Consider the following 15,923-nt stretch of genomic DNA (forward strand, 5'->3'; position numbering starts at 1 on the left):
CTCTGAATAATTGTGTATCTTCTGCAAATTTGATTACCTCACTAGTTGTATTCCGTTCTGGATCATTTACAAATATATTGAAAAGCATCGGTCGAAGTACAGATCCCTGAGGCACTCCACTGTTTAACCTTTTCCACTGAGAAACTTGACCATTTAATCCTACTCTGTTTCTTTCCTGCCTTATAACCAGTTTGTAATCCACAGAAGGACATCGCCTCCTGTCCCATGACTTTTTAGTTTTCTTAGAATCCTTTCATGAGGGACTTTGTCAAATGCCTCTGAAAATCCAACTACACTGTCTCAGCTGCTTCAACTTTATCCACATGTTTATTAATCCCTTAAAAAAATTATGAAGCAGATTTGTGAGGCAAGACTTCCCTTGGGTAAATCCATGCTGACTTTGTTCCATTAAATCATGTCTTTCAATATGTTCTGTGATTTTGATCTTTAGAATAGTTTCCACTATTTTTCCTGGCACTGAAGTCAGGCTCACTGGTCTATAGTTTCCTGGATCACCCCTGGAGCCCTTTTTATATATTGCGGTTACATTGGTCACCCTCCAGTCTTCAGGTACAATGCATACTTTTAATGATAGGTTACAAATTTTAACTAAAAGATCTGAAATGTCATTTTTTAGTTCCTTCAGAACTCTGGGGTGTATACCATCCGGTCCAGGTGATTTTCTACTCTTTATTTTGGCAATCTGGCCTACTACATCTTCCAGGTTCACAGTGATTTGGTTCAGTTCATCTGACTCCTCACCCCTGAAAACCATCTGCAGAACCCGTATCTCCCCAACATCCTCATTAGTAAACACAGAAACAAAGAATTAATTTAGTCTTTCTGCAGTGGCCTTATCTTCCCTAAGTGCCCCTTTAACCACTCGGTCATCTAACGGTCTAACTGTCTCCCTCACATGTTTCTTGCTTCGGATATATTTTAAAAAGTTGTTATTATGAGTTTTTATCTCTACAGCCAACTTCATTTCAAATTCTCTCTTCGCCTGTCTTATCAATGTTTTACACGTAACTTGACAATGCTTATGCTTTTTCCTATTTTCAGATGGATTCTTCTTCCAATTTTTGAAGGATGCTTTTTTTTTGGCTAAAATAACCCTTTCACATCACCTTTTAACCATGCCAGTAATCGTTTTGCCACCATGCCAATAAAGGAAACAACAGACTCAGCTTTGCATCCAACAGGAAACGTATTATCCAGCCCATGATATAGCATAGAGGAATTAGATCCATGATTGCCTGGATGTTCCAGTTCATGGACACCCGGCAGTGGAGAGACTTCTGGGTGGGGGCGAGGATTGCAGACCTCTGAACTCAAATAAGTACTTTCAGATTCTTGACTCAATGTTACTTGCAGTACTGAGTCTGGTTGGGTCACATGGGAATCCACGGGGCCCACTATTGGCATTGAAATGCGTGGATAAAGCTGTGCCTTTCTTTTTCTCTTTCTCACCATAGCACAAACAGGGAGAAATCGGCAAGAAGGGGCACGTGCCGGCAGTGGTGCACCGCCGCAAGCCACTTCTTATGCCTGGCACAAGGATGATGTCAGCTTCATGAAGATGGAATCGCAGCTCACCTCTCAGGTCTCCAGGAACTGGCCAGCAAAGGAACTGTCCTAAGAAAATATTTCTATATAGAGAAGGTGATGGATGCACGGAACAACCTCCCAGTGGAAGTGGTAGAGACAAAAACAGAATCTGATTTCAAGAAAGCATGGGATAAATACTGCGGATCTCTGAAGAAGTGATGAGAATTATAATGCTGAATTACTTGGATTGATGGGCAAACTGGATGGGTCATACAGTCTTTTCCTGCTGTCATGTTTCTAAGTTTCTATGAACTAAATATTACACATAATATTGTAAACATACTCACGGTGGCATTATCTGCTTTGGGGAAATTTTCCAAGGTAGTTGTGACTCTTCGGACAGCTGGTTTCTGCATCTTTCTATATCTGTGTACAGCAGAAGGAAGGACTAGTTGTGGAAAATAGATACAGTATATGGAACGCAAGGACTATCTCTGCCTTCTAGTACAGAGGTGCCTGGAGTCAGAGAGGGGAAAGGTGCTGGTTATAATTATTTTAATTTAATTTATTTATTTAAAAACTTTTCTATACCGTCGTTCAGTAAATTAACCATCACAACGGTTCACATAAAGGCACATATAGTAATAGAAATTAATTAGGATAGCTAAAACATTATAGATGTGCCAAAAATATGAGGTAACAGGATTCTTTCAATATAAAACTGTTTGTTAATTATTGATTTTATTAGGCTGAGGTTACTATTGCAGTTCATCTATAAAGAGAATAATCTTAAGTGTATTTAAAGGTGGGAAAGAAAAGGAAATTAAAAAACTACGTAATCGGTGCCGGGTTTTGCTCATATTTGCTCTCTTCATTCTCTTTGTAAAAAGCCTGTGTAAAGAGCCAGGTTTTAAGGCTTACTCAGAAAAGTTTGAAGTTTTTCTGCAGTCTTATCTCCAGAGACATTGAATTCCATAATGTGGGTCCTGCCAACGATAGTGCTCGCTCCCTTACTTGTGTGAGTCTAGCAGATTTAACCGAGGGGATAGTTAGTAGTGCTTTGTTAGCTGATCTTAGATTTCTGTGTGGAACATGTACATGTAATGCTGTGTTCAGCCATTCCGCTTTTTCGTCATGAATTAATTTATGTATAATGCATAGTGCTTTATATTGTACTCTTTGTTCAATAGGTAGCCAATGAAGTTCTGCAAGTGTTCCTGTAATATGGTCTCTTTCTTTTACCTGTCAATATTCTTGCGGCTGAATTTTGCAAAATTTGAAGAGGTCGTGTTGTCAGCTGTGGGAGTCCTAGGAACAGGGCGTATACAGTTCAAATCAGCCACATTTAGGCTAGCAGAACCAAATTCTGTTGGTAGGGTCCAAAATCTTTTGGAGGCCCTATGTTGGCTCTAATGTTACCATGCCTCAGTTGTTGGACAATTGAATTCAGCTGAGAAAAGGTAAGAGATATATATATATATATATATATATATATATATCAGAGAGCCACAGATGTTATAGGGACAACTATTTCAGCATGTTGCCTCTGCAAGATAACTAAAATCGGTCTGTCTGTGTCTTCATCTGCCCTGGCATCCATTCACACATTTAGCTATCCATTCATCATCCTTTAATCCATCATTTATTTATTTATTTAACATTTTTATATACCGGGATTCATGTAGAATATTACATATCATCTCGGTTTACATTATAACGGTAACAAGCATGTAAGAATGCAATTACATTGAAACAGGGCGTAGAACTTGGGACAAATAAATGGGGAATAACGAAAAACGATATTAAAAAACAATGAATAAGACCTATTTTTTTTTTTTTTTTTTTTTTTTTGAGCTAGGACTGGTCTGGCTGAAGATCTAGATAAACAAAGAGATTATCTCTCTTTGTTGCTGTATACATGTAAGTGAACCTGAGTTCTGTAATATTTTCCTGAAATATTGTTGCATTGGAGTGTTGCAACCGCGGCCTTCGGATCCTGTTGCAGGCGTGGCCTATAGCTGGAGTTAAGAGCGCGGAGGTGTGGTTGAGAGTGTGAGCCCTTGAACCACGGCACGACTCAGGGAGGAGCCCCAAGGCACACCGTGGGAGGTGAGATTATACAAGCCACAGGCGGAACAGGAACAAGACAGGACCGGAACTAAGGCAAGGAACTCGGAACAGGAACAAGGCAGGATCAGCCCTCCACTGGACCTACACGCACCAATGAGACCCAGCAACGCAATGCTGGTCTCAGGAGTAGACTTCCGGGCACTCGATAGTCCTTCCGGACCCGCTGCTTGGGAACGACGAGTGTGTGATGCCAGACGGAGGCTGAGGGCAGGAACAAGATGAGTTCTTGGAACTTGGAAGGACTCAGATGAGGACTAGGAACTTGGAAAGTTCAGATGAGGACTTGGAACTTGGAAGGTACATGTGGGCACTGTCCCTCAGAGCGCCCTACACAGCCCCCATGGGCTGGTCATGGACCACCCTGTCCACTTCCACAGCCTACACAACCTAGGAAGGCTGGTCGCAGACCACGTGGGAGCGAGACAAGCGCCAGAAGGGGATCCAACCAAATGAGGCTCCAAGGACCGGAACCAGGAACCCGATCTATATGGATTTACCCTCAGGGTGGCCATCTGGAGGACTCGAAGAGCTGGAAGACTCAGAAATTGGAAGACTCAGAACTTGGAACACAGAGTTCAGGAACATCAGGACTTCAGAACATCAGGACATCTGGATCCTAGGACAAAGCAACGAAGGAGCTCCGATGAGCAATGAGACCAGGAACATCAAAGACATGGAACGAAGAGCCATCTTAAACAAATGAAGACCACTGAGGACCTTGACCAGTGAAGAAGAACATGGACGACCATGGGATCTGATCTGAAAGCCCTGAGGAACAGGAACTGAGCCGTTTTATAGGGCTGAAGCAGGAAATGAAGCTGATGAGGACTTCCGGTGGGGCCGTGGGCTTTTCCCGCCGCTGGCACTTTAAATCAGATGAAGAGGCGTGGCCATGCGCCTAGAGGAGTGCCCAGGAATTGGAGCAGGACCAAGGACAGCGGTGGCCTCCAGGCCGCGAAGATAAAAAGCAGGCAGGTGTCGGAGGCAGCTTCTGAGCCGCGGGAAGGAGTCAGCAGTAGCAGCGGCTTCCCTTGCCGTGAAGAAGGAAGTCGGCGGGCAGCTCTTCTTGCCGTGAAGACAGAAGGCAATGGCAGCAGCACTGCATGGTGCAAGAACAGGCGACAGGCGCGGCCTCTGGGCCACATGAAGATGGCAGCGGTGGCCTGCTGCGGAAGGTCCCGGCGGCATCGGCAGCAGCGGCACTAGGCCGTGCATAAGCGAATCCCAGCAGCAGCTAGGCCACGAAGATGACATCAGTGGCACCTGGCCGCGCAGGCAAGGCCCCGAGGAGCAGCAACTCTGGACAGGAGCAAAGGTGAGTGGAGGGCCTGCTCGCGGAATGGGCTCTGTGAGCAGGATCATAACAGCACCCTCTCCTCAAAGCCCCCCTTCAGCCTCTTCTCAATGGCTGAAGACAAGAAGGCATATCTTCTATACCACTTGGGGAACTAGGGGGTCCAAACACAAGATGTTCAAGGCTTGGAAGGAGCTGAAGCAATGATGTGAAGCAACATACTGAAGACAACGTAGACACATAATAAAACTCAAAAGACATGACCCTGGTTGAATTGGAGGCACAGAGGAATGGTCCAGTTCAGGTTTTTATTAAATCAAGACTGAGTGAGGAACACCTCAACATCTTCTTCTTGAAGGTAATAGCCAGATGGTAGGTTTAGGGCATCACTGTTGGAATCTTGGACGCAAGTTGATATACCAGGAAAGTGCAAACGTGCAGCTATCAATTGTTTAGGTAAACATTGGTATGAGGAGTGCCAGGTGGAGCAAGAAAGTCCAAACATTGCTCAAAGATGGAAAGCTGGTCTTGGGGCAATTTTATATTCCTTGAAGACAGATGGTACATGGAGTTGTGGTTGACAAGTGGAGAGATGTACAGGGTTACTGAGCCCAGACTCTTGTGAAGCCAGATAGATGAACAAGTCCCTTTGATAAGGTCAAGAAGGAAGTTGCATATCAGATAATCCACATGATAATGCACGCTCCCATTCAGCAATGAGTTCTTCCATAAGGAGCTAGAAGGTCAACAGCATTAAATGCCCAGCTTTATACAAGGGACCATTTCTTGAAGATCTCCAGAATAGTGGTAGAAGCTATCCCTTGGACTCAGATCAAATTAGCTACTTTAAGGCAAGTGGTAAAGCTCCAGACGACAAGGCTTGGAGACAGTGAAGAATTCCAGCAGAGTCTATCGAATGCTCATTCCATGATAGGCGGATAGTCAAAGAAGGTGGTAATAGAAGTCTTGCGAAGACAGCCTATAAGAGCAAAAACAGCTGGAGGCTGGCAAGATATTTATTTATTTATTTATTTAAAGAATTTATATACCGGGGTTCCTGTATAGTATACATATCACCCCGGTTTACAAGGAACCATAACTATCGCTAAGGAAACGATCATTTAGCGGTTTACATTGAACATTTAGCGGTTTACATTGAACATAGTTAATTTGAGAAAACATAATGAAACATAAATAAACATAAATAAACATAAATGAACATAAATAGTTAATTTGAGAGAAGTATATAAAATGGTTAACCAGTTAATAACTAAAAGCAGGTTAATAAGTAAATAAGTAAGTAAATAACATTGAACTTGGTAGAATCTGGTAACAGGATAAAATATAGTGTTGCATATGTTTAAGTACAGTTTCGTGTTAATTTCTTCAGAAAGATGTAAGCTGGGGAAGATACGGAGGATATGAAATGCCTTTTTTCTTGCTCATTAGCTCTATGGGAATGCTTGTTCGAACAACCAAGTCTTAAGTTTCTTTTTAAATGTAGTGTGGCACGGTTCAAGGCGAAGGTCCGGAGGGAGCGAGTTCCAGAGAGAAGGGCCCGCTGTGGATAGAGCACGTTTCCTCAGGGAGGATTTCGCCTGTTGTGTGGTTAGTCTGTACTGATATGCGCTTCTAGTTGGTTTCACTGATGTGTGTAGCTGAATTTGAAATGTTAAATTGAGTGGAGCGATATTATGTAAGGCCTTATGTATCATTAAGGACTTGAATTGGATCCTGTATTTTATCGGGAGCCAGTGTAGATGATGCAGGATTGGGGTGATATGGTCTCTTTTTTTGGCATTTGAGAGGATTCTTGCCGAGGCATTCAGGACCATCTGAAGTGGTTTTGTGGTGCAAGCTGGTAGGCCAAGGAGGAGAGAGTTACAGTAGTCCAGTTTTGGGAGTATGATGGCTTGTAGCACCATGCGGAAATCTCTGTACAGAAGGAGTGGTTTTAGTTTCTTTAAGGTTTGTAGTTTAAAGAAACATTCTTTTGTTGTGTTGTTGACGAATTTGTTGAAGCTGAATCCACCGTCTAAGATGACTCCCAGGTCCTTTACTTGTTGAGAAAAGGTATCCGGAATTTGGTTGGCATTCGGAGGAGTGGATGGGACATAGTTTTCCGGTGCTATAATGAGGATTTCAGTTTTGTTTGTGTTTAAGACTAGGTTGAGGCTGGTGAGTAGGTTGTTGATAGCTGCGAGACATTTACTCCAGTGTGACATGGCTTTGTGTAGTGTGTCCTCTATAGGGATGAGGATTTGTATGTCATCCGCATATAGGAAGTGTATAAGCTTGAGGTTGTTGAGTAATTGGCAGAGAGGGAGAAGATATATATTGAAGAGAGTCGGGGAGAGGGATGATCCTTGCGGAACTCCCCTTTTAGATTCGATGGCACGAGACTCTTTGTTATTTATCCTGACCTTGTATGATCTGTCCTTCAAAAATGATTCGAACCAGTTGAACGCTGCTCCTGTAATGCCAATGTCCGTTAGGCGTTGCAGGAGGCACGGGTGGTTTACGGTATCGAACGCTGAAGAGAGATCCAGGAGAGCGAGGAGGCAAGGTTGGCCTTTTTCTAGGTTAAAGATAATGGTGTCTGATAGTGAGGCTAATAGCGATTCTGTGTTCCTAGTTTTACGAAATCCAAATTGGTTTGGGGTGAGGATGTTATTTTCTTCAAGAAAATCTGAGAGTTGTTTGTTAACCACTTTTTCCATAGTTTTGATTATCCTTGAAGAGCCACCCTTCGATAGAGTAAAGGATCTCTCCTGATGGATACAGAGCTGAGGGGCAGTGGGCTTTACCAAACAAGCCTGAAGGTGGCAATCACTGACCTTGTCTGACAGTGGAGACAGCATCAGCTGGGTGGATGAACAAGTCAGGATTCCCCAATCCGGATTCTAGTAGCTCAGAAGTTGTGTGACGGACACCAGGAGAATGAGTAATGGTCTGCAAATTGTAGATACAAGGCAAGTCAGTACGTTGGAATTAAAGAGAAGAGACACAAGGTGACACCTCTGAAAACTGGAGTGGAATTAGAAGCTGGGACTCCCACTTCTGCAGAGCAAAGTCGGGATTGTAGCTGTAATTAGTCCCATGACAAGCACCAAGTTGAGGAAAATGTGGACTGAATTGGAACAAAGCCAGGTCTAGGGTGCAGGCACCTCCTGTAGGTCGTTCAAACCCAAGGACCTGGAGTTGCTGCAATTTAATACAAGTAGGCATACACTCCTTGAAGCTTGATGATGCTTGGAGAAGAAGCAAAACGGGAATGGTGACGTGGAAACCTGGGCGCAGGCGCCTCCTGCAGGTCGTGTGGAACCCAGGATGGAACATCACATCTCTGTGGGACTGAACAGAGATGGTCTCTGAAACAAGTGCATGTGCCTCCTACTGGATGAAAAGAGTTCCAGGACTGGACTGCCTTAAAAAAAATATCTGGATGCAAGTGCCTCCTGCGGGTTGTAAAAATCCAGACATACTCAAAAGGTGAAAGCAATCAGCAAAAAGTTTTTTTTTACGAGGCAAAAATTCCAGGAAACTAGGAGCAAAACATTTTTCTAGGCAAGGAATAAGATTCAAAAAATATCCAGGAACTTGAGCCCATCGCAGACACACGCTCACCGAGCTCATGGCCTTCGGATCCTGTTGCAGGTGTGGCCTACGGCTGGAGTTGAGAGCATGGAGGTGCGGTCGCTAGCTCATGGGAGAGCGTGAGTCCCTGGACCTCGGCATGACTCAGGAAGGATCCCCAAGGTACATCGTGGGAGGTGAGAGCATGCAAGCACGGGCAGAACAGGAACAAGACAGGACCGGAACTAAGTCAATGAACTCAGAACAGGAACAAGGCAGAATCAGCCCTCCACTGGACCTACAAGCACCAATGAGACCCAGTGGCTGGAGGGCTATTTCTGGTCTCAGGAATAGCCCTCCAGCCACTCAATAGCCCTTCCAGACCCGCCACTTGAGAACGACGAGTGTGTGAGGCCAGACGGAGGCTGAGGGCAGGAACAAGACGAGGACTTGGAACTTGGAAGGACTCAGATGAGGAATTGGAACTTGGAAGGACTCAGATGAGGACTTGGAACTTGGAAGGGCTCAGACGAGGACTTGGAATTTGGAAGGAGTCAGACGAGGACTAGGAACTTGGAAGATTCAGGCGAGGACTTGGAACTTAGAAGGTACAAATTGGCACTGTCCCTCAGGGTGCCCTACACAGCCCCCCATGGGCTGGTCATGGACCACCCTGTCCATTTGCACATCCTACACAACCTAGGAAGGTTGGTCATGGACCACGCGGGAGTGAGAGAAGCGCCAGAAGGGGATCCAACTAAACGAGGCTCCAATGACTGGATCTGGATCTATAAAGATTTACCCTCAGGAGGCCATCTGGAGGACTCGAAGAGCTGGAAGACTCGGAACTTGGAAGACTCAGAACTTGGAACACTCGGATTTCAGGAACATCAGAACTTCAGAACATCAGGACATGCTAAGAAAAATCAGGGACGCTGAGAAATCAGGGACGCTAACCAATTTGGCAGTGCAATAATAATGGGAGATTTCAATTACCCCAATATTGACTGGGTAAATGTAACATCAGGACTTGCTAGAGGCATAAAGTTTCTGGATGTAATAAATGACTGCTTTATGGAGCAATTGGTTCAGGAACCAACAAGAGAGGGAGCTATTTTAGATTTAATTCTTAGTGGATCACAGGATTTGGTGAGAGTGGTAAAGGTGGTGGGGCCACTTGGCAACAGTGATCATAACATGATCAAATTTAAACTAATAACTGGAAGTGGGACAATAAGTAAATCTGTAGCTCTAACACTAAACTTTCAAAAGGGAAACTTTGATAAAATGAGGAAAATAGTTAGAAAAAAACTGAAAGGTGCAGCTGCAGGGGTTAAAAGTGTTCAACAGGCATGGACATTGTTTAAAAATACAATCCTAGAGGCGCAGTCAATATGTATTCCACACATTAAGAAAGGTAGAAGGAAGGCAAAATGATTATCGTCATGGTTAAAAGGTGAGGTGAAAGAGGCTATTTTAGCCCAAAAAAATCCTTCAAAAATTGGAAGAAGGATCGATCTGAAGAAAATAGGATAAAACATAAGCATTGTCAAGTTAAGTGTAAAACATTGATAAGACAGGCGAAGAAAGAATTTAAAATTAAGTTGGCCATAGAGGCAAAAACTCACAATAAAAACTTTTTAAAATATATCCGAAGCAAGAAATCTATGAGAGAGTCGGTTGGACCATTAGATGACCAAGGGGTTAAAGGGGCTCTTAGGGAAGATAAGGCCATTGCAGAAAGACTAAATGAATTCTTTGCTTCCGTGTTTACCAATGAGGATGTTGGGGAGATACCAGTTCCGGAGATGGTTTTCAGGGGTGATGAGCCAGACGAACTGAACGAAATCACCGTGAACCTGTAGATGTAGTAGGCCAGATTGACAAACTAAAGAGTAGCAAATCACCTGGACCGGATGGTATGCACCCTAGGGTACTAAAGGAACTAAAAAATGAAATTTCGGATCTATTAGTTAAAATTTGTAACCTATCTTTAAAATCATCCATTGTACCTGAAGACTGGATGGTGGCCAATGTAACCTCAATATATAAAAAGGGCTCCAGGGGCAATCTGGGAAGCTATAGACCAGTGAGCCTGACTTCAGTGCCAGGAAATATAGTGGAAACTATTCTCAAGATCAGAATCATAGAGCATATAGAAAGACATGTTTTAATGGAATACAGTCAACATGGATTTACCCAAGGGAAGTCTTGCCTAACAAATCTGCTTCATTTTTTTGAAGGGGTTAATAAACATGTGGATAAAGGTGAACCAGTAGATGTAGTATATTTGGATTTTCAGAAGGCGTTTGACAAAGTCCCTCATGAGAGGCTTCTAAAAAAACTAAAAAGTCATGGGATAGGAGGCGATGTCCTTTCGTGGATTACAAACTGGTTAAAAGACAGGAAACAGAGAGTAGGATTAAATGGTCAATTTTCTCAGTGGAAAAGGGTAAACAGTGGAGTGCCTCGGGGATCTGTACTTGGACCAGTGCTTTTCAATATATATATAAATGATCTGGAAAGGAATACGATGAGTGAGGTTATCAAATTTGTGGATGATACAAAATTATTCAGAGTAGTTAAATTACAAGCGGATTGTGGTATATTACAGGAGGACCTTGCAAGACTGGAAGATTGGGCATCCAAATGGCAGATGAAATTTTATGTGGACAAGTGCAAGATGCTGCATATAGGGAAAAATAACCCATGCTGTAGTTACACGATGTTAGGTTCCATATTAGGAGCTACCACCCAAGAAAAAGATCTAGGCATCATAATGGATAATACTTTAAAATCGTCGACACAGTGTGCTGCAGCAGTCAAAAAAGCAAACAGAATGTTAGGAATTATTAGGGAGGGAATGTTTAATAAAATGGAAAATGTCATAATGCCTCTATATCGCTCCATGGTGAGACCGCACTTTGAATACTGTGTACAATTCTGGTCACCACATCTCAAAAAGATATAGTTGCGATGGAGAAGGTACAGAGAAGGGCAACCAAAATGATAAAGAGAATGGAACAGCTCCCCTATGAGGAAAGGCTGAAGAGGTTAGGACTGTTCAGCTTGGAGAAGAGAAGACAGAGGGGATATGATAGAGGTCTTTAAGATCATGAGAGGTCTTGAACGAGTAGATGTGAATCGGTTATTTACACTTTCGAATAATAGAAGGACTAGAAGGCATTCCATGACATTAGCAAGTAGCACATTTCAGACTAATCATAGTAAATTCTTCTTCACTCAACGCAGAATAAAGCTCTGGAATTTGTTGCCAGAGGATGTGGTTAGTGCAGTTAGTGTAGCTGGGTTGAAAAAGGTTAGGATAAGTTCTTGGACGAGAAGTCCATTAACGGCTATTAATCAAGTTTACTTAGGAAATAGCCACTACTATTAATTGCATCAGTGGCATGGGATCTTCTTAGTGTTTGGGTAATTGCCAGGTTCTTGTGGCCTGGTTTGGCCTGTTAGAAACAGGATGCTGGAGTTGATGGACCCTTGGTCTGACCCAGCATGGCAATTTCTTATGTTCTTATGACATCTGGAACTTGCACAAGACATCGAAGGAATTCAGACGAGGAACGAGACCAGGAACATTAAAGACATGGAACGAAGAGCCATCTTAGACAAATGAAGACCACGGAGGACCTTGACTGGCGAAGAGGAACATGGATGACTATGGGATCCGATCTGAAGACCCTGAGGAACATGAACTGAGCCCTTTTATAGGGCTGAAGCAAGAAGTGAAGCTGATGAGGACTTCTGGTGGGGCTGCGGGCTTTTCCCGCCGCTGGCCCTTTAAATCAGATGACGAGGCACGGCCACGTGCTAGAGGAGGGCCCAGGAATTGGAGCAGGACCAAGGACAGTGGCGCTCTAGGCCGCGAAGAGAAAAAGCAGACAGGGATCGGAGGCGGCTTCTGAGCCGCGGGATGGAGTTAGCAGCGGCAATGGCTTCCCTTGCCGCAAAGATGGAAGTCGACAGGCGGCTCTCCTTGCTGCAAAGACAAAAGGCAGTGATGGCAACACTCCATGGCGCAAGAACAGGCGACAGGGCAGCCTCTGACTGCGCGAAGATGGCGGTGGCAGCCTGCCGCAGAAGGTCCCGGTGTCGTCAGTAGCAGTGGCACTAGGCCATGCAGAAGTGAATCCCAGCAGAGGCTAGGCTGCGAAGATGACATCAGCGGCACCCAGCCATGCAGGCAAGGCCCTGAGGAGCAGCAACTTGGGAGAGGAGCAACGGTGAGTTGAGGGCCTGCTCGTGGGATGAGCTCCGCGAGCAGGATCGTAACACAGAGCTTTACATTTATTGAATTGTCTTTTATAATTCATTGTTTACGTCTTACTGAATAAAGTAGAAGTTTTGCCCTGGCTATAATTCAGTGCTTTTTTTTTATTAACCAAAAGACCCTCTGCTCATTGCCCATTCCTACCCACCCTACTTTCTGTTTTTTATATAGAATATTCTCAGTAAAGGGGGGAAGGTTCTTTCTGTAACCTCTCATTAAAGCCAATTCCTCCTTGTGCTGAAATCTGATATTCCAAGGAATATACCCTGACAGACTAAAAACTGCTTCCCTCAAACCCCTTCTGAAGAAACCCAACCTGGACACAAGAGAACTCTCCAATTTCTGCCCCATCTCTAATCTCCCTTTTCTTGCAAAACTCACGGAGAAGGTAGTAAATGCACAACTCTCAGACTACCTAGAAGAACATAAAATCCTCTACCCATCCCAATACGGCTTCCGTAAATCTTTCAGCACAGAAACTCTTCTTATCTCCCTCTCAGACCACATCCTCATGGGCCTAGACAAAGGGCTCTCATTCCTTCTAGTCCTTCTAGACATCTCTGCTGCCTTCGACACCATGAACCACGCCATCCTACTTAATCTCCTCTCAAACATCGGATTATCAGGATCGGTCCACAGATGGTTCAACTCCTTCCTTAACAATAAGTCAAAATTAATAATAAAGAATCTCCCGACATCAAATCAGCTTTAGGCGTACCCCAAGGCTCTTCCCTGTCTCCTACACTCTTCAATATCTACCTTCTTCCCCTTTGCCAGCTTCTCAAAAACCTAAAACTAATACACTATCTCTATGCAGACGACGTACAGATGCTGACCCCCATAACAGAATCCCTCCCAAAAACACTCAGCTACTGGGATAACTGCTTCCAATCCATTAACAACCTCCTCACCAGCCTGAACCTAGTTCTCAACACGACCAAGACCGAATTCCTTCTGATCTCCGCCGACCACATGGTCCTAACCCATCAGACACCCCACAACACCCAGATCACACAAGTAAGAGACCTAGGAGTAATCCTCAACAACCATCTAAACCTGAAGAAATCCATCAACAACACAACTAAGGATTGCTTTTATAAACTACAAGTTCTGAAAAGGCTCAAACCCCTCCTCCATTTCCAGGATTTTAGGACTGTCCTTCAATCAACGCTCTTCTCCAAGACAGACTACTGCAACACTCTCCTCCTTGGGCTCCCCATCTCATCTACCAAACCTCTACAGATGCTCCAGAACGCAGCGGCAAGAATCTTAACCAACACCAACCGGGGAGCACACATCACTCCTATCCTCCAGAACCTACACTGGCTGCCAATAAAATACAGAATCTTGCACAAGTCCCTCACCACAATACACAAAACCATCCACAAGCAGCTTCAACTTGATCTGAAAATCCCACTCAAACTATACTCCTCCTCTAGACCCATCAGAGAAGTGTATAAAGGAACCCTTCAAGTCCCACCAACTAAAGCCACGCGTCTATCAACTACCAAAGAAAGAGCATTTTCTACAGCGGGTCCTGCCATATGGAATAACATGCCCACAGACCTCAGACTTGAACCCTGCCCTCTAACCTTTCGAAAAAACCTTGACTTGGCTTTTCTGTCAAGCCTAACTCCCTAAAACCGTTAATATACTACATATTCAGACTCTACTTCCCGACCAGACGCCACGCCTAATTCGGCGGTCTCTATATTTCTCATTTATTTAGTTCCACTGTCCTTTGCTTCTGGCTACCCTAGCCCCCAAGTTTATATTTCCTTGTTTGATGTAACTTTTGCTTCTTTGTTAAATAGTTTATTCAGTTAACCCCCTTGTTCTATGTAAACCGATTTGATATGAATCTATTCATGAAGGTTGGTATAGAAAAGTATTAAATAAATAGATTTTAGGAGTTTCAAGAGGCAATTAACAAAGGAAAGTGCTGAAAAACATTTAAATTCATTTTTATAGAAACTGAAATGAAAAGAGTAGATATATTGGGTAGGGTGACGTATAGAGCATTTAAATGTAGATGGACCATCTGCAAGCTTCGGTGTTATCCTGTATATATCCATTGGGTAAAACTGATCCCATTTGCAGAGTCCACCAAATCTGCCCTTTGTTCCACAAAGGATCTTATAATCAAGGAGTAGATTGATTATGGAGGGTTCAGGTATGATAAGATTCCAAAACCTCCAAACAATACCACTACATACATACTCCCTTCATTTCATTGGCAATAACCTAAGGCCCCACAAAGTCACCCATGTGTTACATTCGGTGACTCACGGAAAGGCCCCGCAAGCTACTGCACTCACCCTGATGCTGGCATGTCGCGTTCCCTCCAACGGCATGGATGCCACCATGCTGTTCTTGCAGATGCTGGTCCCCCTAGGCATGTGCACTGTGCACCATGTTAAGAAGGCCCCACAGCAGGAAACCTCAACCTAGCGCGGCTGAGAATATAAACCCCAGCCACACTTCAGTCCAGTGCCTTAGCAACAAAGCATGTTGCCGCTGTTTCCTGGTTCCTAACCAGCCTGCCTTCCCCAGCCTTGCCTCGTCCAGCCTGCCTCATCCAGCCTTGCCTTGCCCAGCCTGCCTTGCCCAGCCTTGCCTCGCCCAGCCTGCCTTACCCAATCTGTCTCATCCAGTGTCTCCTGTGTGTCTTTGTTGTCCTCGGTCTGACTTCCTGATACTGATCTCTTGCCTTGGACCTGATCATGAGTATCTGCTGCCTGGATCTGACCTCTTGCCTGAACCTGACCACATTTGCTTGCCGCCTGCCCCGACCCTTGGCCTGTCTGGGTACCTCCAGCTTGCTGCCTGTCCTGACCCTTAAACTCTTGTTTACCCTACCACGCTTGGGACCTGCCTAAGTCCTGCAGCTGCCAGAACCCAAGGACTCAACCTGCAGGGAAGGCGACTGATATGGACGAAGCTCCAGTCTGTCCCGCTACAGGGCGTATTCACCAGCTGTTGGTGTAGGCCTCGTAGGTTCGCTACAGCATAAAGGGCTCACTCCTACTCCACTCAACACATATTGGTGGGGAAACAGTTTGAGGCTGGAGGTCCACCATAGAGAAG

The 15,923-nt window shown here is 44.4% G+C and overlaps 1 protein-coding gene across 6 annotated transcripts in view; it reads right to left on the reverse strand.

Moving 5' to 3' along the window:
• LOC115076167 (sialoadhesin-like) overlaps positions 1–15,923 on the reverse strand; it is a 144,136-nt gene that overhangs the window by 52,796 nt on the left and 75,417 nt on the right. For all 6 annotated transcript variants that reach the window (XM_029577305.1, XM_029577304.1, XM_029577308.1 and 3 more), the window contains one exon: positions 1,896–1,974. In XM_029577305.1, coding sequence (XP_029433165.1) covers positions 1,896–1,974 — 79 coding nt within the window. The remainder of the gene's footprint in view (positions 1–1,895; positions 1,975–15,923) is intronic.

The sequence above is a fragment of the Rhinatrema bivittatum genome, chromosome 14 (assembly GCF_901001135.1).
Source record: "Rhinatrema bivittatum chromosome 14, aRhiBiv1.1, whole genome shotgun sequence".
In the NCBI taxonomy this organism is placed as follows: domain Eukaryota; kingdom Metazoa; phylum Chordata; class Amphibia; order Gymnophiona; family Rhinatrematidae; genus Rhinatrema; species Rhinatrema bivittatum.